The sequence below is a fragment of the Heteronotia binoei genome, chromosome 13 (assembly GCF_032191835.1).
Source record: "Heteronotia binoei isolate CCM8104 ecotype False Entrance Well chromosome 13, APGP_CSIRO_Hbin_v1, whole genome shotgun sequence".
Taxonomy (NCBI): domain Eukaryota; kingdom Metazoa; phylum Chordata; class Lepidosauria; order Squamata; family Gekkonidae; genus Heteronotia; species Heteronotia binoei.
Genome location: NC_083235.1, coordinates 10,475,537 through 10,501,738, shown reverse-complemented (window position 1 = coordinate 10,501,738; position 26,202 = coordinate 10,475,537). Strand labels below are relative to the sequence as shown.

Sequence of the window (26,202 nt, the reverse complement as noted above, 5' to 3'; positions counted from 1 at the left end):
AAAAGGGAAATACATTGGAACGCCTGACTTTGACTATAGTCCTGTGTACTCCAGAGGGGGTAGCAGTCTGGGGCAGTAAAAATAGTAGTCTCGTGACAATATTTTATTGTGCCGTGGGCTTTTGGGGGGAAAGAGCCCATCCATACGCTGCGGTCCACAGAATGTTGTGCTGGAATAATTTTATTTCATCTTTGAGATGCCACAAGAGCCTGGTTTCAACTCTGTGGGACATTGATCCGAGTAAATGTACAGAGGACTGGTCTGTTTGTTTTGAAGGTGACAAGATTTCCATCTTTCAAACTGACTTCATGTGGACATGCTTTTTTCTGGTTTACTTGGTCTTTGCTGTTTATTAATCTGACTAGGAATTAAGGCCCATTCTGAGGGGAAGCACAATGGCTCTAGAAAGAGGCTCTGGGTGAGGCCTCCCTACCCTTCCTGTAGAGCAGGGGTGGCCAACGGTAGCTCCCCAGATGTTTTTTTGCCTACAACTCCCATCAGCCCCAGCCAGCATGGCGAATGGCTGGGGCTGATGGGAGTTGTAGGGAAAAAACATCTGCAGAGCTACCGCTGGCCACCCCTGCTGTGGAGAGCCAGTTTGGTGTAGTGGTTAACTGCGCGGACTCTTATCTGGGAGAACCGGGTTTGATTCCCCACTCCTCCACTCGCAGCTGCTGGAATGGCCCTTGGGTCAGCCATAGCTCTGGCAGAGGTTGTCCTTGAAAGGGCAGCTGCTGTGAGAGCCCTCTCAGCCCCACCTACCTCACAGGGTTTGATTTCCCACTCCTCTGCTTGCAGCTGCTGGAATGGCCTTGGGTCAGCCATAGCTCTTGCAGGAGTTGTCCTTGAAAGGGCAGCTGCTGTGAGAGCCCTCTCAGCCTCACCCACCTCACAGGGTGTCTGTTGTGGGGGGAGAAGACATAGGAGATTGTGAGCCGCTCTGAGTCTCTGATTCAGAGAGAAGGGCGGGGTATAAATCTGCAATTCTTTTTCTTCTGTCTTCCCACCCACCCATTCCAGGACCATGAACCTAAAATGTAATACATTAGTAGTGTGCAGATTCAACTTGTGGCTTATTTTCTCCATTTCTGCTTTAAGTTTTAGTTGCCGCATAGGGTGTCGGTAAAGCTGGTATTATAGAAAGTGCCCTGAATTTCTGTTGCGTCTAAAAAGGGACCTTTCATTAAGAAATGAGAATGCAGAGGGCCCTGTCTCTGCCAAATGGCTTTCATAATGAGACAGTTTCTAGACTGCCGGGATGGCAGGAAAGACCCCAGCAGCCAGCTGCTCCCTTTCAAGTATTTTCTGCATTTTTGCCTCCCCATTGTTTTAATGCACACTCGGATAAACATGTTAGTTTCTTTACGATCCATGTTCCATTTAGCACAAAGGTGTCAAACGTGGCTCAGGGGCCGAATCAGGCCCCCGGTGGACTCCTATCAGGCCCCCAAGCAACTGGCTGTCATCTGCTTCCTTCTCCCTCTCTCTAGCTTCCTTCTACATCACAGCTTGCTTTGCCAGGCTTGCTCAATCGCACAGGAGTTACAGAGCAAAACCTCTGTTTTCTCCATTGGCTGAGGCTCCTCCCTTGGGGAGGAATAGCCTGCTTTGCCAGGCTCTCTCAAGCGCACAGCAGAGCTACTGAGCCAAGCCTCTCTTCTTTCTATTGGCTGAGGCTCCTCCCCCTCCTAGTCCCCTGGGGAAGGAAGGAAAGCGCCGGCGCTTCCTTTGCCCAGTTCCTTGCATCCGATGGGGGAGATGGAAAGAAAGCACCTTTAAGACCAAATGCTAATGTTTTCATCATGTTTTAAGTTATTTTTTAAAAATATCTATTGTGTTTGTCTGTGTCCTTTATAAAGTTTATATCTCTGCTACCTAATCTTACATAGGTACACATGACCCAGCTCAATATGGCCCGGCCTGACAAGGTCTCATTTATGTCAGATCTGGCCCTCATAACAAATGAGTTTGACACCCCTGATTTAGCAAGTGGGGAATGTCCAGAGTACAGCTTGATGTTCATGAGTGAGTGGGGTTCTGCAGAAGACTGCAGATTTATACCCCGCCCTTCTCTCTGAATCAGAGACTCAGAGTGGTTTACAATCTCCTGTATCTTCTTCCCCCACAACAGACACCCTGTGAGGTGGGTGGGGCTGAGAGGGCTCTCACAGCAGCTTCCAAGGACAACTCCTGCCAAAGCTATGGCTGACCCAAGGCCATTCCAGCAGCTGCAAGTGGAGGAGTGGGGAATCAAACCCAGTTCTCCCAGATAAGAGAGCTCTGGCTGAGCCAAGGCCATTCCAGCAGCTGCAAGTGGAGGAGTGGGGAATCAAACCCGGTTCTCCCAGATAAGAGTCCGCACACTGAACCACTACACCAAACTGGCTCTCAAACAGGAATCTAATAATTTATTCTTTTGGAAAGGATAGCAATTTCCCTGTAAGGTAAATAATGGGCTACAAAGGTGCAAATATATATAATCATCTGTTTCTAAAGGAAATTAGTTGGAGGTCAGGAGAAGGCTTAACTCTTGGGGGAATCAAATTAACAAATATCCTTCCTGGAACGGTCCCGGGAACAAAAGCCTCATTTGTTTTAGAGCTAAGCTGGGTAAATTTTTGAGGTAAGGTTGCCAATCCCCAGGTGGGGGCAGGAGATCCTCCGGTTTGGAGGCCCTCCCCCAACTTCAGGGTCATCAGAAAGCGGGGGGAGGGGAAATGTCTGCTGGGCACTCCATTCTTCCCTATGGCGACTGATTCCCATTGGGTATAATGGGAAATTGATCTGCAGGTATCTGCGGCTCTGGAGGGCTGTTTTTGGAGGTCGAGGCACCAAATGTTCTGCATAGCATCCAGTAGCTCTCCCCAAAATACCCTCCAAGTTTCTTTTCTTTTTTTGTTAAAACAATTTTTATTGGTAACATATGGCAGTTATATCTAATAGTAATAAAATAGTAACAATCACTTCATGCCTTCCCCATACATTACCCTCTCTACCCAAAATACCCTCCAAGTTTCAAAAGGATTGGACCAGGGGGTCCAATTCTATGAGCCCCAACAGAAGGTGCCCCTATCCTCCATTATTTCCAATGGAGGGAAGGCATTCAAAAGGTGCGCGGTCCCTTTAAATGTGACGGCCAGAACTCCCTTTGGAGTTCAGTTATGCTTGTCACAACCTTGCTCCTGGCTCTACCTCTAATGTCTCCTGGCTCCACCCCCAAAGTCCCCAGATATTTCTTATCTTGGACTTGGGAACCCTATTTTGAGGGGTATTGATTTATGAGTCTTATTTAGCTTTTTATCAAGCCCTAGGAAGGGCTGTGACTTGGCTGGTGGCAAAGGATATGTTTTGCATTCAGAAGTTCCCTGGTTCAGTCCCAGGCATTTCTAGTGTAAGGATCTCAAGAACAAGTGTTAGGAAAGACCTTTTTCCTGCCTGATGCCATGCAGCTCAGGATGAGTTTCAGTTTCAGTTTAAATGTGTAAAATATGACCTTTCTATATGAATGTCTTGTAGGGTTGCCAAGTCCAGTTCAAGAAATATCTGGGGACTTTGGGGGTGGAGTCAGGAGCAAGGTTGTGACAAGCATATTTGAACTCCAATGGGAGTTCTGGCCATCACATTTAACAGGCCCACACACCTTTTCAATGCCTTCCCTCCTTCGGAGATAATGAAGGATAGGGGCACCTTCTTTGTGGGCTCATAGAATTGGACCCTCTGGGTTTCTCTTGCTTCCTTCTGTGCCACGGCTTGCTTTGCCAGGCTTGCTCAATAGCACAGGAACTACAGAGCAAAACCTGTATTTTCTCCATTGGCTGAGGCTCCTCCTTTGGGGAGGAAGGAGGGGGGGAAGGGAGAGCACAGTCTCTGTGCTCGTTTTGCATGTGTTTCAAACATCTTTGTATAGGAACCTGATTATGGGATGGAGGAAAACTCCACCTCTCTCTCTTTTCATTTGCCTGTGTTAGTCCGAAGAAGGTGGTGGAAATATGGCAGTTCCTGTGAGTAAAGCCCCAGTGAGATCACAAAAGTGCGTGCTTGCAAACTCTGTTTTTGGCTGCTTTGTGAGTGTGTGTTCACTTTCATTTCCTGGAATTGCAGCTGCTGGGAGGATGAGGAAATGAAGACTATTCAGGGGAACTGCATTGCTGTATTTTTATTCATTTATTTTAGGGAATGGGAAAGTCTCCTGGCTCCACCCCCAAAGTTCCCAGGTGTTTTCTGAGTTGCACCTGGCAACCCTAGTCCTATGGTTCCGGGAGAACTAGAGGCCCTGAGAGTGGCCTTTCCTTTCTAGCTTTCTCCCAGATATGGCCCTTAAGGAGGGGGAACCAATTTGTTGTTGTTGTTCAGTCACAGAGTCAAATCTGACTCTTTGGGGCCCCATGGACTAAGTCACACCAGGCCCTCCTGTCTTTCACCATCCTCTGAAGTCCATTCAAATTCATGTTTGTTACATTAGTAACACTGTCCAGCCATCTCATCTTTTGCCGTCCCCTTCTTCTTTGCCTTCTGTCTTTCCCAACATCAGGGTCTTCTCCAGTGAATGCTCTCTTCTCATTGGGTGGCCAAAGGATTTGAGTTTCAGCTTCAGCATCTGACCTTCCAGGGAACAGTCAGGGTTGATTTCCCTTAGGACTGACTGATTGGATCTTCTTGCAGTCCAAGGAACTCTCTCAAGAGTCTTCTCCAACACTATAACTCAAAAGCATCTATTCTTCTGCGCTCGGCCTTCCTTATGGTCCAGCTCTCACAGCCATACATTACTACTGGGAATACCGTCGCTTTGACTATACGGACTTTCTTTGGCAGGGTGATGTCTCTACTTTTTATTATACTGCCCAGGTTTGCCATAGCTGTCCTCCCAAGGAGCAAATATCTTTTAATTTCATGGCTACAGTCACCATCTGCAGTGATCTTGGATCCCAGAAACGTGAAGTCTGTCACTACTTCCACGTCTTCCCCTTCTATTTGTCAAGGATTGATGGGGCCGGATGCCATGATCTTAGTTTTTTTGATGTTGAGTTTCAATCCCACCTTTGTGCTCTCCTCTTTCACCCTCAACAAGAGGCTCTTTAGGTCCTCTTCACTTTCTGCTATTAGAGTGATGCTGTTTGCATATTTATTTATTTTCGTTGATTTATAGGCTGCCCTTTCCCATGATGGGCTCAGGGTGGCTTCCAGCATAGTAGAACAATCAAACCAGTTTAAAACAATTAAAACAGTTAAAATATCTGAGGTTATTGATGTTTTTCCTGGCAATCTTAACTCCGGTTTGTGCTTCATCCAGGCCGGCATTCTGCATGATGTACTCTGCGCATAAATTAAATAAGCAGGGTAACAATATGCATCCATGTCAAACTCCTTTTCCTATTCTAAACCAATCAGTTGTTCCATATCCCGTTCTGATTGTTGCTTCTTGACCCTTATACAGGTTTCTCAGGAGACATGTGAGGTGGTCTGGTGTTCCCATCTCTTTAAGGACTTGCCACAGCTTGTTGCGATCCACACAATCAAATGCTTTAGCGTAGTCAATAGATGTTTTTCTGGTACTGACTTGCTTTCTCCATAATCCAGCGAATGTTGGCAATTTGATCTAGTTCCTCTACCTCTCCAAAACCCAGCTTGTACTTCTGGTAGTTCCCAATCCACATACTGCTGAAGCCTAGCTTGTAGGATCTTTAACATGACCTTGCTGGCATGTGAAATGAGTGCAATGGTGCGATAGTTTGAACATTCCTTGGCATTACTCTTCTTTGGGATTAGAATATAAACTGGCCTTTTCCGGCAAGACAATTTGGGCAAATGATTCAGAAAGAAATGTCAAAAATTTTAGGTTATGACATCAAGAGGTCTCCAGACATTTTTCTGTTGGGATTACAAATGGAAAGTTTTCTGAAACACGATAGAACGATTGTGTGGTGTCTGCTTTCATCTGCAAGGACATTATATGTGCAGTTCTGGAAGCAAAATAAAATACCAGAAAAATGGGACTGGATTTTAAAAGTTATGTCTTGGAGTGAAATGGACAAGCTTACAAGAATCTTGAAAGACTATGATTTGGAGAAATTTATAATGGAATGGAAGAAATTTCAAAAATATGTTGAAAAATATTGGAAGGTAAAAGGGACATTTAGCGAACTTTGATAACAGCTGAAGTTCTGTGAAGTAATGGACTAAAATTACAAAGGAATAATTTTCTTTTGGTTTTCTTTTTTTATTGTGTTACTTGTATTTTTTTATAAGGGTTAAAAGATAAGAACGAAGATGGACTACAATTATTTTATAGGGTTTGATTTTCCTTTACTTAATTTTTCTTTTTTATCTGTTATAAGATTTTTAATATGAAGATTCTAGGATTGATATAATTACCTTGTTGGGATTTTTTAGCAATTTAAGTAAACACTTTCGGGGGTCATGAAAAGGAGGGAGGGGAGGAGGAAAAAAATAATATAATGTATTGGTGTTAATTTCGTATTAATTTTCTTTTAAGAATATTATAACAATATACTGCAATTTAATAAAACTGTTTTACATGATAAACTGGCCTTTTCCAATCCTGTGGCCACTGTTGCATTTTCCAAATTTGTTGACATAATGAGTGCATCACTTTAACAGCATCGTCTTTTAGGACTTTGAATAGCTCAACTAGGATACCGTCATCTCCGTTCCGCTGTTAGTAATGCTTTCTAAGGCCCATTTGACTTCGCACTCCAGGATGTCTGGCTCGAGGTCAGCGATTTCACCGTTATGGTTGCCAAGGTCATTGAGATCCTTCTTGTATAATTCTTCTGTGTATTTTTGCCACCTCTTCCTAATCTCTTCTGCTTCTGTTAGGACCCTACCGTTTTTGTCCTTTATCACGTTTCCTTGATTTCTCCAATGTTCTTGAAGAGATCTCTTGTCCTTCCCATTCTGTTATTTTCCTCTATTGCTTTGCATTGTTCCTTTCGGAAGGCCTTCTTATCTCTCCTTGCTGTTCTGTGGAAATCTGCATTCAGTTGAGTGATTCTTTCCTTTTCACCTTTGCCTTTCGCTTTCCTTCTTTCCTCAGCTATTTGTAAAGCCTCATCAGAGGGCCACTTTGCTTTCTTGCATTTCTTTTTCTTTGGGATGGTGCTGATTGCTGCCTTCTGTACAATGTCATAAACCTCCGTCCATAGTTTTTCAGGCAGTCTGTCTATGAACTCTAGTTCCTTAAACCTATTTTTCACCTCCACTGTATATTCATAAGGGATGTGATCAAGGTCAAACCTGAATGGCCTAATGGTTTCCCCAGTTTTCTTCAGTTTAAGCTTGAATTTTGCAATGAGTAGCTCATGATCTGAGTCACAGTCAACTCCAGTCAACTCTTGTTTTTGCTGACTGTAAGGAGCTTCTCCATCTTTGACTGCAGAGTATATAATCAGTCTGATTTCTGGGTTGCCCATCAGGTGATGTCCACGTGTAGAGTCACCTTTTAGGTTGTTGGAAGAGGGTGTTTGCTATGACCAGCTTGTTCTCTTGGTAAAACTCTATTAGCCTTTGCCCGGCTTCATTTTGTTCTCCAAGGCCAAACTTGTCCGTTGTTCCGGTTACCTTTTGACTTCCTGCTTTGGCATTCCAGTCGCCTATGATGAGGAGGACATCTTTTTTTGCTGCTAATTCTAGAAGGTGTTGTAGATCTTCATAGAACCGGTCCACTTCAGCCTCTTCTGTGTCAGTGGTTGGGGCATAGACTTGGATTACTGTGATATTGAATGGTTTGCCTTGGCTATGGACTGAGATCATTCTGTCATTTTTGAGATTGTATCCCATTACTGTCTTCCTTGAGGGGAATCTTTTTGCCCTTGTGTACTCAACCACCTCTTAGAAGAATTGCAGATTTATACCCCATCCTTCTCCCTGAATCAGAGTGGCTTACAATCTCCCTATATCTTCTCCCCCCACAACAGACACCCTGTGAGGTGGGTGGGGCTGGGAGGACTCTCACAGCAGCTGCCCTTTCAAGCACAACCTCTGCCAGAGCTATGGCTGACCCAAGGCCATTCCAGCAGGTGCAAGTGGAGGAGTGGGGAATCAAACCCGGTTCTTCCAGATAAGAGTCCATGCATTTCACGACTACAGAACGGGTGCTAGTAGTCCTAATGCCTCTCTGCGTATCGGGAAAAATGTGTGTAAGGGCGTTGATCTAAGCAAGAAAAGTGAAACCACAGAATGGCAAAAGAAAAGAAAAGAAAATTGCCAAAGCACCTCTAGTACACATAACTCTCACTAGTACACATCACTCTGGTTGCATTTAGTTATGAATGGGAAATGTGCCTTGGGAATCAATTGAGGAAGAGAATTTAACTGTCCACACGCTCTGGGGGAGCGCCCTGGAAATGAAAAGCAGAAGCTGAGACCCAAAAGGGAACTTGATGCGTAAACTATCTTTTGGTTCATGCTGTTCTAACCCTCCCCCACTTCCCTTCTAATGCTTTTCACTGGGAGGAATGGGGTGGCTGTTCTTGAGTTAGGTTTGGAAGAGGCCTGGTAGTTTGAGTTCTCTTACCAAAAATGCGTTGCTTGAATTCCCCTCCCCCTTTCCATCAAGACTCTTTTGTCTACCAAGTGCCAAGAAGAAGAAGAATGGCAGATTTAAACCCCACCCTTCTCTCTGAATCAGAGACTCAGAGTGGCTCACAATCTCCTTAATCTTCTCCCCCAACAACAGACACCCTGTGAGGTGGGTGGTGCTGAGAGAGCTCTCACAGCAGCTGCCCTTTCAAGGACAACTCCTGCCAGAGCTATGGCTGACCCAAGGCCATTCCAGCAGGTGCAAGCAGAGGAGTGGGGAATCAAACCCGGTTCTCCCAGATAAGAGTCCACACACTTCGCCATTACACCAAACTGTACGTCACTGTAGAATTTTCTGCTTGTTATGGCTTGTGGCTAAAATATTCTTGGTGTTTGGAGGGAACACAGTGGGAGGGCTTCTAGTGTCCTGGCCCTACTGATGGACCTCCTGATGGCACCTGGGTTTTTTGGCCACTGTGTGACACTGAGGGCGTTTTTGCACTGACCTTACGCCGGAGCGACGTCCCTCTTCACCGCGCAGCGTCTGCGCGGATTTCGCACTAATTGCTCCGCAGAACCCGGAAGAGCCGCAAAGTCCCGCGGTTTTTGAGTTGCAAATGTAAACCGCCAAAAACCAGTTTACATTTGCGATGCAAAAGCCGCAGGACTTTGCGGCTCTTCCGGGTTCTGTGGAGCAATTAGTGCGAAATCTGCGCAGACGCTGCGCGGTGAAGAGGGACGTCGCTCCAGCGTAAGGCCAGTGCGAAAACGCCCTGAGTGTTGGAACAGGCTTCCTCAGGAGGTGATGGGCTCTCCTTCCTTGAATTTTTTCAAACAGAGGCTAGATGGCCATCTGACAGCAATGAAGATCCTGTGAATTTAGGGGGAGATATCTGTGAGTTTCCTGCGTTGTACGGGGGTTGGATTAGATGACCTTGGAGGTCCCTTCCGACTCTATGATTATTCCATGCATGACATGAAAACCCAACCCATGTTTTCAAAACATGGTCTTGATACTGCAGTTGAATGGTCTTCATGCTGCTGTTTTCTGATCCACAATTTTTAGTCCTCAGACATTTTCACATAATACCAATCTGCAGCTAGTAGAAACACTGTCTGCATGGGTATTGCGTCGCATGTTCTTGGCCCATAATTGAGCAGCTCCAAGTGGCTGGATGTTTATAGCCCTATTCCATTGCTGTAATCTTAACCCACTTTCCTGGCATCTTTATATAAGAAATAAGCAGATAAAGCTGCTAAGCAGCAGTGACCAAGTCCTGATCCTTCTGTTTTCTTTCCGCCAGAAATTGGAGCAGAATTCACTGTTATGGCTGAAAGCACAGCAGAGAGTATGATACTTGGATCCTTTTAACAAAACACAAAACGACAACTTAGAACTTCCCCGCTTAATCAAGGTAGGTTTTCATTTGATTTCCTTAGAAACTATTTTGGTCACTTCCTTTTTGTAAAATGAGCCAAAGCTCAGGGGGCCGAATCAGGCCCTCGGAGGGTTCCTTTCAGGTCCCCGAGCAGCTGGCTGCCATCTGCTTCCTTCTCCCTCTCTCTTGCTTCCTTCTGCATCACAGCTTGCTTTGTAAGGCTTGCAGAGACTCTATTTTCTCCATTGGCTGAGGCTCCTCCCTTGGGGAGGAAGGGAGAAGGGAGAGCTTGCTTTGCCAGGCTCTCTCAATCACACAGCAGAGCTACTGAGCCAAGCCTCTCTTCCTTCTATTGGCTGAGGCTCCTCTCCCTCGTCCCCTGGGGAAAGAAAGAAAGAGCCAGAGCTTCCTTGGCCCAGTTCTCTGGATCCCATGGGAGAGATACAAAGAAAGCACATTTAAGAACGAGTGCTAATGTTTTAACGGCACATTTCGACATGGCTTGGCCCCAGCGAGGTCTCATTTATGTCAGATCTGGCCCTCATAAATGAATTTGACACCCCTGCTCTAAAACATTTTAAGAACAGAGGTTCAGAAATATTTCCACCCCACCCCGACATATGTTTTAGTACTTGGTTTGTCTAGGGCTGCCAAGTTCCCAGGCCGGGCGGTGGTTCTGCTGCCCTGGAGGTTCCGCCAACGTCCTCCCCCAATGTCACCAGCGTGATGACATCACCCGGAAGTGACATCATTGCGCCGGCAACGTTGCTCACTGACTGCTCTAGGCGTTTCCGGGAAAACTCTATGGTTTCCTGGATGCTCTAGCGATTTGGGAGGGAAAACTATGGTATAATAGGTACCATAAAGTTTTCCCTCCCAAATCGCTAGAGCGTCCAAGGAAAGCCATAGAGTTTTCCCGGAAACGCCTAGAGCGGCCAGTGAGCGACGTTGCCAGTGCGATAATGTGACTTCCAGGTGATGTCATCGCGCCATGCACACACAAAATAAGTCCCCTGCTAGAGCCCACAGGGGCCTTCGCAACCCTAGGTTTGTCCAGCTTAGTAACTTTACCTCATGATTTGTTATCCACCTACATATTTCTCTTGCAGTACTTAATGGCAGGATGTGTCTGGCCACAGCTGGGGGCTTTTGTGGGTTACCTACATTCTCAAAAAAACAGTTTTGCTGGCATCGTTCTCATTCTTTTTCTTGCTGCACAGTCCAGATTTGAACACTCTTGTTCTGCTGTGTGGAAGGGCCAGAGAGGGATGGCACAGAAGTAGAAAAATAGTGTTGTGCCTTTAAACGCTACGAATCATGGGGAGTGTAGTTTGCTGCAGGGCCACAGGTCAGGTGGGCTAAACTAATCGCCTGATAGATCGAAGTGGGCAGCCATGTTGGTCTGGAGCAGTAGGACAAAGTAGGAGTCAAGCCATACCTTTAAGACCAACAAAGTTTTATTCAGAATGTAAGCTTTCGTGTGCTCCAAGCACACTTCATCAGCCCCTCGCCAGATTCTTTCCCGTTGTTTGGGAGTTAGTGGAAGATATTTTATCCATTATTAAATGGTCCCAGATTTTGGACACCCACAGGTCAATAGTGAGAAGCTTAGTATTTTCCCAACTTTGAGAAATTACCGCTTTTGCTGCTGTAAGAAGAAACATTATTAGAGAACATCTAAGGTGGGGTATCTTAATGGAGGGCCAACGGTTGAGCAAAATTAACATAGCGTCTACTGAAATAGTGATACCAGTTCGTTTTCATATATGACAGGGGTGGCCAGCGTTAGCTCTCTAGATGTTTTTTGCCTACAACTCCCATCAGCCCCAGCCAGCATAGCCAATGGCTGGGGCTGATGGGAGTTGTAGACAAAAAACATCTGGAGAGCTAACGTTGGCCACCCCTGATAGATGGGATAGGACCTCATGCCAAAAAGGCTTTGGCTATGGGGCATTCCCACCAACAGTGAAGATACGTTTCAGGAATAGCACAGCCTCTCCAGCACTGTGGAGAATGAGATCCATGAATGTAGGAACCCTGTGGTGCAGAGTGGTAAAGCTGCAGTACTGCAGTCGGAGCCCTCTGCCCCCGACCTGAGTTCGATCCCAGCGGAAGCTGGTTCAGGTAGCTGGCTCCAGGTTGCCTCAGCCTTCCATCCTTCCGAGGTCGGTCAAAGGAGTACTCAGCTTGCTGGGGGGAAAGTGTAGATGACTGGGGAAGGCAATGGCAAACCACCCCATAAAAAGTCTGCCGCGAAAACATTGTGAAAGCAATGTCACCCCAGAGTCGGAAACAACTGGTGCTTGCACAGGGAGACTGCCTTTACCTTTTTAATGTAGGAGAGCTTTACAGGGGTTAAATACCAACAAATCTGTACTTTGAAATTCTGTTGGAAAATATTTATTGGTTTGTTTTGATAAGCATCCGACAGCCAGATTGTTTCCCGTTGTTTGGGAGTTAGGGAGCGGTTGCAGTCCTTGTGCCAAGAATTGGTGTAAGAGAGCATTTTATTGAGGAATGAAGAAATCAGGATTTGGTAAATTTTTGAAAGGAGACTCTTATTATGTCTGGCAGGATGTATAAGCAAGCGCTTGAAGGATGTGCAAGGACATTTTAAGCCAGTTTTAAATGTCGGGCTATCAAGAAGATGGGAGAAGTAGTCCTTTCTTGATTGATACCTATCGTCACTGAACTGAGGGTTTTTTTTTTCTTGACCTAATAAGGATAGTTACTTGCCTTTCTCTTCAAAGGAGAGCAGAAGGAAATGTAAGAACCACAACTGTGTAGGCTTCAGCACGACACATTTCTAAGAAAAACACTCTCAACCCTCATCCTTCCTAAACTGGCTGAAAAACCTTTGACACCGCCTTGCTCAGTTTCAGATGTGCTTGTGATATATAAAGGAAATCTGTAATAAACTCATAGCAGAACTCTGAATCATATAATACAGGGGGACTCATTTGTTATGAGGGATGGATGTGACATAAGTGAGACCATGTTAGGCTGGGCCATGTCGGGTTGGGCCGAGCCATGTTGGGATGGGCCATACGTGTACCTATTTAAGATTTGGTAGCAGAAATATAAACTTTATTAAGGACACAAACACGTTTAAATATATTCTTTACAAAACTTAAAACATGCTTAAAATGTTAGCACTCGGGGCTTTCTTTGTATTTTTCCCATGGGATCCAGGGAACTGGGCAAAGGAAGCTCTGGCTCTTTCCTTCCTTCCCCAGGGGACCAGGAGGGTGAGGAGCCTCAGCCAATAGAAGGAAGAGAGGCTTGGCTCAGTAGCTCTGCTGGCAACACAAGCTCTGCCTCCCCCCTTCCTCCTCAAGGGCAGAGCCTCAGCCAATGGAGAAAATAGAGGATTTGCTCTGTAGCTCCTGTGTGATTGGGCAAGCCTTGCAAAGCAAGCTGTGATGCAGAAGGAAGCAAGAGAGATGGAGAAGGAAGCAGATGACAGCCAGTTGCTCGGGGGCCTGATAGGAGCCCTCGGGGGGCCTGATTCGGCCCCTGGACAGCATGTTTGACACCCCTGAATACATTCAGAACAACTGCTATATAATTATAAACATGCCTTAATTATTTGCTTACATACTGAATCATAAATTTACGTAAAAGGAAACAATGGAAACTTTCTCTAAATTCTATAACAGACTGCAACTATTAACTATAGACATAACATTTGTAATCTGTTGTTCAGGTACCTAAACTAATTCTGGTGTAATTTTGAGAGTTGCCAAAGCAAAGTTCATTGCATTTAGCATGCCTTTTACTATCTGACAAATTTGTTTTTGGGAAGTTTTGTTTAATGGATCAATATCATAGAATCATAGAGTTGGAAGGGACCTCTGGGGTCATCTAGTCCAACCCCCTGCACAATGCAGGAAACTCACAAACACCTCCCCCAAAATTCACAAGATCCTCATTGCTGTCAGATGGCCATCTAGCCTCTGTTTCAAAACCTCCAAGGGAGGAGAGCCCACCACCTCCCAAGGAGGAAGGCTGTTCCACTGAGGAACCGCTCTGAACTCACAAACGCCTCCCCCTAAATTCACAGGATCCTCATTGCTGTCAGATGGCCATTTAGCCTCTGTTTCAAAACCTCCAAGGAAGGAGAGCCCACCACCTCCCGAGGAAGCCTGTTCCACTGAGGAACTGCTCTAAACTCACAGACACCTCCCCCTAAATTCACAGGATCGTCATCACTGTCAGATGGCCATCCAGCCTCTGATGAAAAACCTCCAAGGAAGGAGAGCCCCCCGCCTCCCGAGGAAGCCTTTTCCACTGTGGAACGGCTCTAATGGTCAGGAAGTTCTTCCTAATGTTGAGCCGGAAACCCATTTGATTTAATTTCAACCCATTGGTTCTGGTCCTACCTTCCAGGGCCACAGAAAACAATTCCACACCCTCCTCTACATGACAGCCCTTCAAGGATTTGAAGATGGCAATGTGCGCTCTCTAAATATGTGCACTCTCCAAAACCAGAAGCCAGAAATGTGTGCTATTGCACTATCATGAAAACCCATTCAAAATGAAAATCAAATGGATGTTTTTCTGTTACCTGGAAACAACTTCCAGTGGCATTAACAGAAATCTTTATGAAGACAGTCTTTGGTGAGAAAGTAACAAACAAGGCTAAGATTCATGCCTGTATTTCAGATTGGCATTCCATAGTGCTAGCATGGTATTCACATCTTTATTTATAGCCTTTCCCCCCCTGAGACCCAAGGTGGATTACAAAGCATAAAAGAGTGCACCCAGACAACGTCAGACATTCAGTGAACAATGCAGTTGGACTAGCATTACGAAAAGTAGGGAAAAGGACATTGAAGCAGTGCATAAAATGGAATTACAAAAGCAGCAGAGAGCAAGTCTGAGAGGATGACCTTAATGGTAAAGCTGCAGTACTGCAGTCGGAGCCCTCTGCTCATGACCTAAGTTCGATCCCAGCGGAAGCTGGTTCAGGTAGCCGGCTCCAGGTTGACTCAGCCTTTCATCCTTCTGAGGTTGGTCAAATAAGTACCCAGCTTGCTAGGGGGGAAGTGTAGATGACCGGGGAAGGCAATGGCAAAACCACCCCGTAAAAAGTCTGCCGTGAAAATGTTGTGAAAGCAACGTCACCCCAGAGTCGAAAACTACTGGTGCTTGCACAGGGGACTACCTTTACCTTTAGTCTCCACCAAGGAAGCCGTGTCCTAAGTGTTCCTATACTTAGTCAGTATGACATCTGATCAGGGGTGAAATTCTGGCAGGAGCTTCTTTGCATATTAGGCCACACCTCCCTGATGTAGCAAGCCCTCCTGGAGCTTACAGTAGGCCCTGTAATAAGAGCCCTGTAAGCTCTTGGAGGATTGGCTACATCAGGGGGTGTGTGGCCTAATATGCAAAGGAGCTCTCCTAGAATTCCACCCATGCATATTAGGCCACACCCCCTGATGTAGCCAATCCTCCTGGAGCTTACAGTAGGCCCTATAATAAGAGCCCTGTAAGCTCTTGGAGGATTGGCTACATCAGGGGGTGTGTGGCTTAATATGCAAAGGAGCTCCTGCTAGAATTCCACCCCTGCATACGATCAAGAACTGATCCTATTTACAGTGGATATTGTCCAGGACAAGTTTTCTAGGTTCAATATGTACCATTCAGCTAATGGACTTAGACAAGCTGTACTCCGTTTGCATAAATCCAGTCTTGTGTGCCCTTCAGGGTCATTTTGGGAAATGATGGCAAGAGCAGAATCTGTACCTTGTGGTTTTCTGTAAGTAACGGGAATGGCTTTCCCTCCCTATTTTAAGTCTGTTGTCTGTTCTTGATTACATAATTAAGATTTGTAAGGCCAGAACTTGCACTGAGGACTGGTCAGACTTCCTGCCCGCCCAGGCCAATTGGGGAAGGAAAGCCTCCGTTTTCTGCTGATCATACTTTGTGGCATCTTGTGATGAGCTGACAGGAGACTATTTCTGGGCCAAATTCGGGGAATGGATCATTCCCTTTGTTTGGTCACCACCAACGTTCCCTCTAAGCTGCAGAGTCTTGCGAGCAAAAATTCTACTTTATGAGCCACTGGCTTTAACGCGGTGAGCTCCTGCATCAATTTGTGCGCTCCGGGGTCATCCTTCCTGAGCTAAGGTGTGAGCTGGAGGCTAAAAATCTGTGAGCTACCTCACGCTAACTCCGAGGGGACACTGGTCACCACTTGCCTTGTGATATCGGCCCAAGAAGTTTTGACTTAAGGCTTAAGAGGATTTGGAGAGTGGGGCTGAGCATATTTTTTGTATTGATTCCATTTCTGAGTATTGGTTCCATCATTGCATGTGTTGTCCCTGTCATAGAGCAGAAACCTTATTTACAGACAGTGGCCGTGTTGTAGGGGGTTGCCGATCCCCAGGAGGGAGCAGGGGATGCCCCCCAGTTTGGACGCCCTCCCCCCACTTCAGGGTCATCAGAAAGTGGGGGGAGGGGAGGAAAATGTCTGCTAGGAACTCCATTGTTCCCTATGGAGACTTATTCCCATAGGAAATAATGGAGAACTGATCCGTGCGTATCTGGGGGGGGGCTGTTTTTTGAGGTAGAGGCACCAAATTTTCCATATAGCATCCAGTGCCTCTCCTCAAAAATACCCCCCAAGTTTCAAAACGATTGGACCACGGGGTCCAATTCAATGAGCCCCCAAAGAAGGTGCTCCTATCCTTCATTATTTCCTATGGAAGGAAGGCACTGAAAAGGTGTGCGGTCCCTTTAAATGGGATGGCCAGAACTCCCTCTGGAGTTCAGTTCTGCTTGTCACACCCTTGTCTCCTGGCTCCACCCCAAAGTCTCCTGGCTCCACTCCCAGAGTCCCCTGATACTTCTTAACTTGGACTTGGCAACCCTACCGTGTTGTGTGTTTGTAGCCTTCTGAGCCACCTGGGCGTGCCACTTACTAAACCTCCTGTGGTAGTGGTCTTTGCCCGATGCAGACGGCCGAGACCGCTTTGGTGCGGTGGGACTGGCTATCGTTGCAGATAAATGAACTTTCAGCAGATGATTAGCAGCCCTGCAGTTCGATTCCACAAATTCTGTCTAGTGACAAGATGCCAGAATCAAGCATTCTGACTTGAACTTATGAACATATGAAGCTGCCTTCTACTGAATCAGACCCTGGGTCCATCAAAGTCAGTACTGTCTACTCAGACTGGCAGCGGCTCTCCAGGGTCTCAAGCTGAGGTTTTTCACGCCTACTTGCCTGGACCCTTTTTAGTTGGAGATGCCGGGGATTGAACCTGGGACCTCCTGCTTACCAAGCAGATGCTCTACCACTGAGCCACCATCCCTCTCCCCATGAACATATGAAGCTGACCTCTACTGAATCAGACCCTGGGTCCATCAAAGTCAGTACTGTCTACTCAGAATGGCAGCGGCTCTCCAGGGTCTCAAGCTGAGGTTTTTCATGCCTATTTGCCTGAACCCCTTTTAGCTGGAGATGCTGGCGATTGAACCTGGGTACTGGAACCTTCTGCTTACAAAGCAGATGCTCTACCACTGAACCACCGTCCCTCCCCTTAGACATATGAACATATGAAACTGCCTTCTATTGAATCAGACCCTCAGTCCATTGAAGTCAGTATTGTCTATTCGGACTGGCAGCGGCTCTCCAGGGTCTCAAGCAGAGGTTTTTCACACCTACTTGCCTGGACCCTTTTGAGTTGGAGATGCCGGGGATTGAACCTTAGACCTTCTGCTTACCAAGCAGATGCTCTACCACTGAGCCACTGTCCCTTGCCTAAATCCTCCATGGATTCTGCCTCCTAGCACTGCGATCCAGAGGCTTGACTGCCTCTGGACGTGGAGGTTGAACATATATGAAGCTGCCTTCTACTTAATCAGCCCCTTGGTCCATCCAAGTCAATCTTGTCTACTCAGACTGGCAGCGGCTCTCCAGGGTCTCAAGCTGAGATTTTTCACGCCTATTTGCCTGGACCCTTTTTAGTTGGAGATGCTGGGATTGAACCTGGGACCTTCTGCTTGCCAAGCAGATGCTCTACCACTGAGCCACCGTTCCTCTCCCCATGAACATATGAAGCTGCCTTCTACTGAATCAGACCTTCGGTCCATCAAAGTCAGTATTGTCTACTCAGACTGGCAGTGACTCTCCAGGGTCTCAAGCTGAGGTTTTTCATGCCTGCTTGCCCAGACCCTTTTTAGTTGCAGATGCTGGCGATTGAACCTGGGACCTTCTGCTTACCAAGCAGATGCTCTACCACTGAGCCATCGTCCCTCTCTGACTTAGAGTGTATTGGGAAGACTCAGAATGTGGAGAGAGGCATGCAGGAGGTGGCCATATTTTCATTAAAAAGTAATTTATTACCTGGTTGCTTTGTCTTTACATAACAGTGGAAGAAACTAGAATCCTTGTTTGGAGAGTCTGGGGCGTTATAATAATCAGGAAATTGTCACAGTAGATCAGCTCTAAAAAAGAAATACAGGAAGGAGAATAAATTTATGAAGAAGTGGTGGATTGTTTTTAAGGGAAACTACTCAATTAGGAAACAAAAAAACCCAAATATAAAAATATGTCTATTGATATTAAAGCAAGCATATTATTTCTTCACCCAAAGGGTGATTAACACATGGAATTCACTGCCACAGGAGGTGGCGGCGGCTACAAGCATAGCTTCAAGAGGGGATTGGGTAAACATATGGAGCAGAGGTCCATCAGTGGCTATTAGCTACAGTGTGTTGGAACTCTCTGTCTGGGGCCAGTGATGCTCTGTTTTCTGGGTGCATGGGAGAGGCAACAGTGGGAGGGCTTCTACTGTCTTGCCCCACTGGTGGACCTCCTGACAGCACTTGGGGTTTTTTGGGCATTGTGTGACACAGAGTGTTGGACTGGATGAGCCATTGGCCTGATGCAACATGGCTTCTCTTATGTTCTTCTGTGACACAGAGCGTTGGACTGGGTGGGCCATTGGCCTGACCCAACATGGCTTCTCTTATGTTCTTCTGTGACACAGAGCGTTGGACTGGGTGGGCCATTGGCCTGACCCAACATGGCTTCTCTTATGTTCTTATGTGACACAGAGTGTTGGACTGGATGGGCCATTGGCCTGACCCAACATGGCTTCTCTTATGTTCTTACGTGACACAGAGTGTTGGACTGGATGTGCCATTGGCCTGACCCAACATGGCTTCTCTTATGTTCTTACGTGACACAGAGTGTTGGACTGGATGGGCCATTGGCCTGACCCAACATGGCTTCTCTTATGTTCTTATGTGACACAGAGTGTTGGACTGGATGGGCCTTTGGCCTGACCCAACATGGCTTCTCTTATGTTCTTATGTGACACAGAGTGTTGGACTGGATGGGCCTTTGGCCTGACCCAACATGGCTTCTCTTACATTCTTATGTTCCAATAATGAGTGTTGTGAGCAAGCAACATGGTGAAAGGGAATAGGTATTTCACAGACACTGTTTGTAAAATTACAACACCCAGATGACAGCCAGTTGCTCGGGGGCCTGATAGGAGCCCTCAAGGGGCCTGATTTGGCCCACAAACTTCATGTTCAACACCCCTGATTTAGATGGTTATTGGGGATCCTTGGTCAGTTTCTTTTTGCTGCCACCTTCTTTTAGATTATATGAGGAATCAAACGAAGAAAATGGCCGTTTCCATGTTGATTCAGTTTTTGGATTTTTTTTAAGTAATTCAAAATGTTTATTTAAATATTAACCATGCATATGAAATGCTCTCCATATACCAAGTAATCCAATACAATCATAAAATAAATGTCAAAGGATTTTGAAGCTCAAAGTAGGCTAGTGCTGCCAACTTACAGTTGAGGTTATTAATATTAAGCATGTGCATAGAATAAGGTCTTGTCGAGACAAAACACTTACACATATAAACATACACACACACATAAGAGATGCCATGTTGGATCAGGCCAATGGCCCATCCAGTCTAACACTCTGTGTCACACAGTGGCCAAAAAACCCACAGGTGTCATCAGGAGGTCCACCAGTGGGGCCAGGACACCAGAAGCCCCCCCCACTGTGCCCCCCCAAGCACCAAGAATACAGAGCATCACTGCCCCAGACATAGGAACATAAGAGAAGCCATGTTGGATCAGGCCAATGGTCCATAAGAACCGAAGAGAAGCCATGTTGGAGCAGGCCAGTGGCCCATCCAGTCCAACACTCTGTGTCACACAGTGGCCAAAAACCCCAAGTGCCATCAGGAGGTCCACCAGTGGGGCTATTAGCCCTTCCACTGTGCCCCCCCCACTCAAGCACCAGAATACAGAGCTTCACTTGCCCCAGACAGAGAGTTCCAACGATGAGCTGTGGCTAATAGCCACTGATGAACCTCTGCTCCATATGTTGATCCAATCCCCTCTTGAAGCTGGCTATGCTTGTAGCCGCCGCCACCTCCCACACACACTCACGACCACAAAAAAAACACACTCAAAAAAGGGGGGGGGGCAAGAGCAAGTAAGCTGAGTGCAATGCTATTAAAGAAAGATATTCTGCAGTAGGCGTAGAGTAGGAGTGGGTTGAAGAACTCACATTCCAAGTGAGAAAAGGTTCCCATTTCCATAAAAAAGACTTGCAAGTTTGTCAAGCACCGGTATAAGTTTTTGGATTCTTAAATGACCGGTCATAGAAACAGCAGGTAGGAAATTAGCTTTTTTCCTGGGTTTGTTTCAGATTTTCCTTACAGCTCTGGCTAATGCTGTCGTTTCTTCGGTCAACCTTTTCTGCCCAGGCGATGATCTAAAATGCAGCACACGACGTGCACGGAGGATCGGATCCACCATGCGCTGGAGAGGTGCCTCCATGGCCTCAGCAAAAACACCATCTCTGCTAGTACTTGGACAGGTAAGTGACTGCGCAAGAACTATGCAGGGATCATCTGAGTCTTCTCCCCCCTCCGCCAGTTTGCAGCAGGCACATTTCCCGATTCTTTCTTCTGTCTCCTGCCATTTCTACATGCCCCTGGATTTCTTTTTGTTGTTCAGTTCCACAGTCGAGTCGGACGCTTTGCGACCCCATGGACCAAGTCACGCCAGGCCCTCCTGTCTTCCACCATCCTCTGAAGTCTGCTCAAATTCGTGTTTGTTACATCAGTAATGCTGTCCAGCCATCCCATCTTTTGCTGTCCCCTTCTTCTTTTGCCTTCTGTCTTTCCCAGCATCAGGATCTTCTCCAGGGAGTGCTGCCTTCTCATTGGGTGGCCAAAGGATTTGAGCTTCAGCTTCAGCATCTGACCTTCCAGGGAACAGTCTGGGTTGATTTCCCTAAGGACTGACTGTTTGTATCTTCTTGCAGTCCGAGGGACTCTCAAGAGTCTTCTCCAGCACCACATCTCAAAAGCATCTATTCTTCTGCGCTCATCTTTTGCTGTCTCCTTCTTCTTTTGCCTTCTGTCTTTCCCAGCATCAGGGTCTTCTCCAGGGAGTGCTCCCTTCTCATTTAGTGGCCAAAGGGTTTGAGCTTCAGCTTCAGCATCTGACCTTCCAGGGAACTGTCAGGGTTAATTTCCCTTAGGACTGACTGATCTGATCTTCTTGCAGTCCAAGGGACTCTCAAGAGTCTTCTCCAGCACCAAAGCTCAAAAGCGTCTATTCTTCTGCGCTCGGCCTTCCTTATGGTTCTGGTCTCAAAGCCATACATTACTACTGGGAATACCATCGCTTTTACCTGGATTCCTAGTCCTAGTATAATATAGTGGGTTCGACGCAAGGAAGAGGTGAGGTAGTAGTGATCATAGCTCTTTTATTAGATACAGCCTAGCATAGGGCTGCACTAAAAGACTGAACTGGGCCAATGGGGCCAACTTATAAACACTACAGCAGGGGTCCCCAAACCCCGGGTTGGGGGCCGCTACCGCTCCGTGGCCTGTTAGCAACCGGGCCATGAGTTGTATAATTATTTCATTTTATATTTTAAAAAGGTAAAGGAAAGGTCCCCTGTGCAAGCAACAGTCGTTTCCGACGCTGGGTTGACGTTGCTTTCACAACGTTTTTGTGACGGAACCGGCCCGATTCTGCCTTCAGACCCGGTCCCGTCAGCTCCCTATTGAGTCGCCAACTCCTGGAGGGAGCTATTTCTCCTCCTGCCCCTTGGGCTCGCTGCCACCACCTGCTCAGTCTAGGGGTTCAGATTGAGAGGAACAGGACTCCCAATCCCCCTCTCCAGCTATGAGGCTAGGCCTCAAGGTCCTCTGCCACCCTGCACTTGGGTTTCACAGAGACCTCAGCACTTCTTTGGGGCAGGAGGAGAAATAGCTCCCTCCAGGAGTTGGCGACTCAATAGGGAGCTGACGGGACCGGGTCTGAAGGCAGAATCGGGCCGGTTCCGTCACATTTGGTGGCAGCGGTGGGATGACTTACTTGGTCTTACTGCCTGGAGGCCTCATTTTCCTGACTAGGCCGCATGCACAGGCAGGAGCCCCCACACTGGCAACCTCTTCCTTCGAGCTGCAGCTGAGAACTGACTTCTCTTCCTGCCTAACACATGCCAAGAACAAAAGAACTTCCTGTCTCTCTAGGAGACTTTCCCCCTAGCGTTGTTGGTTTGGCTCTGGAAGGGAGGGGGGAGTGAGGGGAATGCTAGGCCCAAGCCTGCTTCGCAGTTTAGCGATTCCTCCCAATGAAGCACCAACATTGACTAAGATGGCGTTTCTCCACACGTCCCCCTCCTTAAATTCTGAGCCGGAGGGGTTGCCTCTGACAGAGGTGACCCCGTAGCAGAATCCAACCAAACAAGGAGAAACCCATTAACCCAAACAGAACATTCACCAAGATTAGGAATTTTCCCAACAATACACAAAGTCCCACACCCTAGGTGTCCATGTCCTTTCTGGACAACCAGTCGCATTGCTGCATTCAGAAGGAATGTCCAGTCCTTAAGATGTACTCCTCCATCTCCCAGGACCACCTCTGGAGTTTGGTGCTCTCCCTCCGTTGCTGCTGTTGCTGGGGTGAGTGGTCCATCAAAGGAGGAAATTCCTGGCCCCACATATGAGGTTGGAAACTGCCCAGTTCCCACACAGTTGCTTCTTCTTTATCCCTCATTGGTGGAATGTTCCCTCTGTCCACTCTGACCTCCCAGAAAACCACCTCTGGGCTCCAAACAATTGCTGTCCCAGCTTCTTTTTGTCTCCTTCCTTCCTACCTATATGCAACACCATGGACCTCGCAGAGAATGACTGTGGTATATTCACCTGCCCCACTTTAACTGCCTTTCCCGTCTTCTCCATAGCCACCACATAAGTAGCATCGTCCCGGTCATCCACAATCACATGGGGTCCCTCCCATTCCACTTTCCGTTCACCAGAATGAAGTGGCAGGAAAGCCAACACCCTATCCCCTGTCTCAGCTTCTGCGAACTCCACTTTCTGGTCCCTTGCCACCTCACACAGCGGTTCCAGACTAGGGTCACGTTGGATCTCTGACAGAAAGGTTTCTGGTTCCCCCAGGCTCTCTATCATCTGTTCCTTCAAGCCACCCCTAGTCCCGCTGTTTCCAGGACACTCAGCCAAAGTTTGATCTGGGTTCTCCGACCCCTCAGTTGGTTTTTCAGTGTCAACCAACTGAGCTCCTTCCTGCCGGGAAGGCTCCACAGCATCCTGCTGCCCTTGCGGAAATTGGCACCCCTCTTCCCATTGGACACACCCTCCTGCAGGGCTTGAGACAGGCTGGTCCTCCCCCTCCCTGGTTGGTGGTGAGGTGGCTTCCCTAAAGTTGCCTTCCTCCCCCCACCTTCCCCTGAGGGTTTGGCTTGGGTTCTCAGTCCCCTCGGTTGGTTTTTCAGCACTACCAAACTGACCCCCCTCTTGCCTGGAAGGTCCCACAGCTTCCCAGGACTCCTGTCTGCCCTGCTTCAAGACAACCTGTTCCGAGAGAGTCTCGGACGATCCCACTTCCTGATCCACAGCTACTTGGTGAACCGATTCCAACCTAAGGCCGCTCAGGACCCCCTTCTGGAACCGCTCCCGTTCTCCCAAGCCTTCAGCTATGTGCTCCTCTGAGCCCACATTAGCCTTGCTGCTCTCAGAACCTCCTGTGAAATCTCAACTCTCCACCTCTGTCTCTTCAGGATGCACATCCTTTACGCTAGACAGGTTCCTTTCCTCGCTAGGAACATCTACAGCCTCTTGCTGCACTTGGGGAAAGCTACACCCCTTTTCCCCTTGGGAACACCCTACTCTAGGGCTTGAGACAGGCTGGTCCTCCCCCTCCTGGGTGACTGCCCTCTCTTCGTCCTCAGTAACTTGGGCTATTTCCCCCTCCCTGGTTGGTGGTGAGGTGGCTTCCCTAACGTTGCCTTCCTCCTCCCACTTTCCTCTGAGGGTTTGGCTGCCGGTTACAGCATTGATAGAGTACTGGCCAACCAACAAATCCTGGCCCAATAACACTGGAACTGTCTGTTCCTTCATTACTTCAAATTCAGAATAGGACTTACATTCTTGTGGAGCTAAACCCCTGAACTGCTTTCGGGAGTGGTCTGGCCCCAGTTTAAACCTTTTAAATACAGTGGCTTTATAGGCCGCAAAAGTTATCCCCCCATCTTCCATAGGCATGCTGTAATAGATGGCTGAAAGCTCTCCAGTCAGGTTGCTACAGAGGTAAGACATATAGTCTTCCTCTGCAATCCCCCACTGTTTGGCTGCCTTCTCAAAGTTGGAGAGGTATATGGAGGGGTCTTCTCCCTCTTGGTATACTGCAAAGTCTTTGGGGGTGACTTTGATCTTTTTGCTTAGTTCAGCTTCCAGACGTAGCACCTCAAGCTCATGGCGACGTTGCTCTTCCTGCTCCTGTCTGCGGATCTCAGCTTGTCTCAGCTCCCTCTCAGCTTGTCTTTCCTCCCTCTCTCTTTCCTCCTGTCTACGCTCTTGGTACGCCTCGATACGTATTCTCTTCAGTTCCAACTGTAGCCGCAAAATTGCTTCTGACTGGGTAGGGGGCACTTTTGCAGGTGCCCCTGCATGCTTAAGATGCTCCAACAGGAGGTCTTTCATATCTACTACAGTCATGTTGTCACACTCCAGCTTTTGCTTTGCGCACTCTTCCTGGAGCTGCGGCTCTGTCATCTTCAGGATTTCCAGCCTCTTAGCACGCTCCATCCTAACTAACTAAACTTTCCCTATTCCAGTTGACCCGAAAATAAAACAAAACCTCTATTGCTTCCTCTGGGTGCTTGCACGTATCAAAAAACAAAAATGCCTGGCCAATCAAGTTCTCTGTTTGTTCTTATCCCACCGCTGCCGCCAAATGTGACGGAACCAGCCCGATTCTGCCTTCAGACCCGGTCCCGTCAGCTCCCTATTGAGTCGCCAACTCCTGGAGGGAGCTATTTCTCCTCCTGCCCCAAAGAAGTGCTGAGGTCTCTGTGAAACCCAAGTGCGGGGTGGCAGAGGACCTTGAGGCCTAGCCTCATAGCTGGAGAGGGGGATTGGGAGTCCTGTTCCTCTCAATCTGAACCCCTAGACTGAGCAGGTGTGGCAGCGAGCCCAAGGGGCAGGAGGAGAAATACAGCAGACTTTTTACGGGGTGGTTTGCCATTGCCTTCTCCAGTCATCTGCACTTCCCCCACCGGCAAGCTGGGGACTCATTTTACTGACCTCGGAAGGATGGAAAACTGAGTCAACCTGAGCCGGTGACTTGAACCCAGCTTCCGCCAAGATCGAACTCAGGTCATGAGCAGAGGGCTCCCAACTGCAGTACAGCAGCTTTACCACTCTGCGCCACGGGGCTGCCCTAGATTCGATATGTACCATTCAGCTAAAGGATAAGCTCTACTTCGTTTGCCTAAATACAGTCTGGTGTGCTCTTATATATTACAAGATATGCAGCCCCCCGTCCGTAAAGAGCATGGCTTCTGACATGCCTTGCAACATTGCTATGCAATTTATTATAGGGGATGGTGGAAATATGTGACCAGGAGTAACATGACCAGTAAAACAGGAAAAGCCCCCTCTCTGGTATGTTCCCCCATTTGAGTTGTTGCTGGAGCCTTTCTGGCCACACCAGAAACTGCTGAATTTTTGCAGTTGCTTAGGAGAGCATAAAAGTTCTTGCACACCATACAAACACCCTTAGTTCTTACGTTACCTGTTTTCCAAACAAGCAGGAGGGACGTGAGTCTGTGATTTACGGTATGTGTCCTCTGCAGTTGCAATAAAGGGGTTTATCTTTAGAAGCCTCTTGTCTTGGAAACTGCACGTTGGCCACAGACTCTCCCAGTTGTAGTCTTGGCCCAGAGCACTTGTTCCCAGGCCTTGAATTCAGCAGGAGCTCC

General features: G+C 47.4%; 1 protein-coding gene across 1 annotated transcript in view; it reads left to right on the top strand.

The window, feature by feature from the left end:
* The first annotated feature begins 20,661 nt into the window (after positions 1-20,661).
* PIK3R5 (phosphoinositide-3-kinase regulatory subunit 5) overlaps positions 20,662-26,202 on the top strand; it is a 54,139-nt gene continuing 48,598 nt past the window's right edge. The window contains exon 1 of the mRNA XM_060252480.1: positions 20,662-20,778. Coding sequence (XP_060108463.1) covers positions 20,679-20,778 — 100 coding nt within the window. The 5' untranslated portion in view covers positions 20,662-20,678. The remainder of the gene's footprint in view (positions 20,779-26,202) is intronic.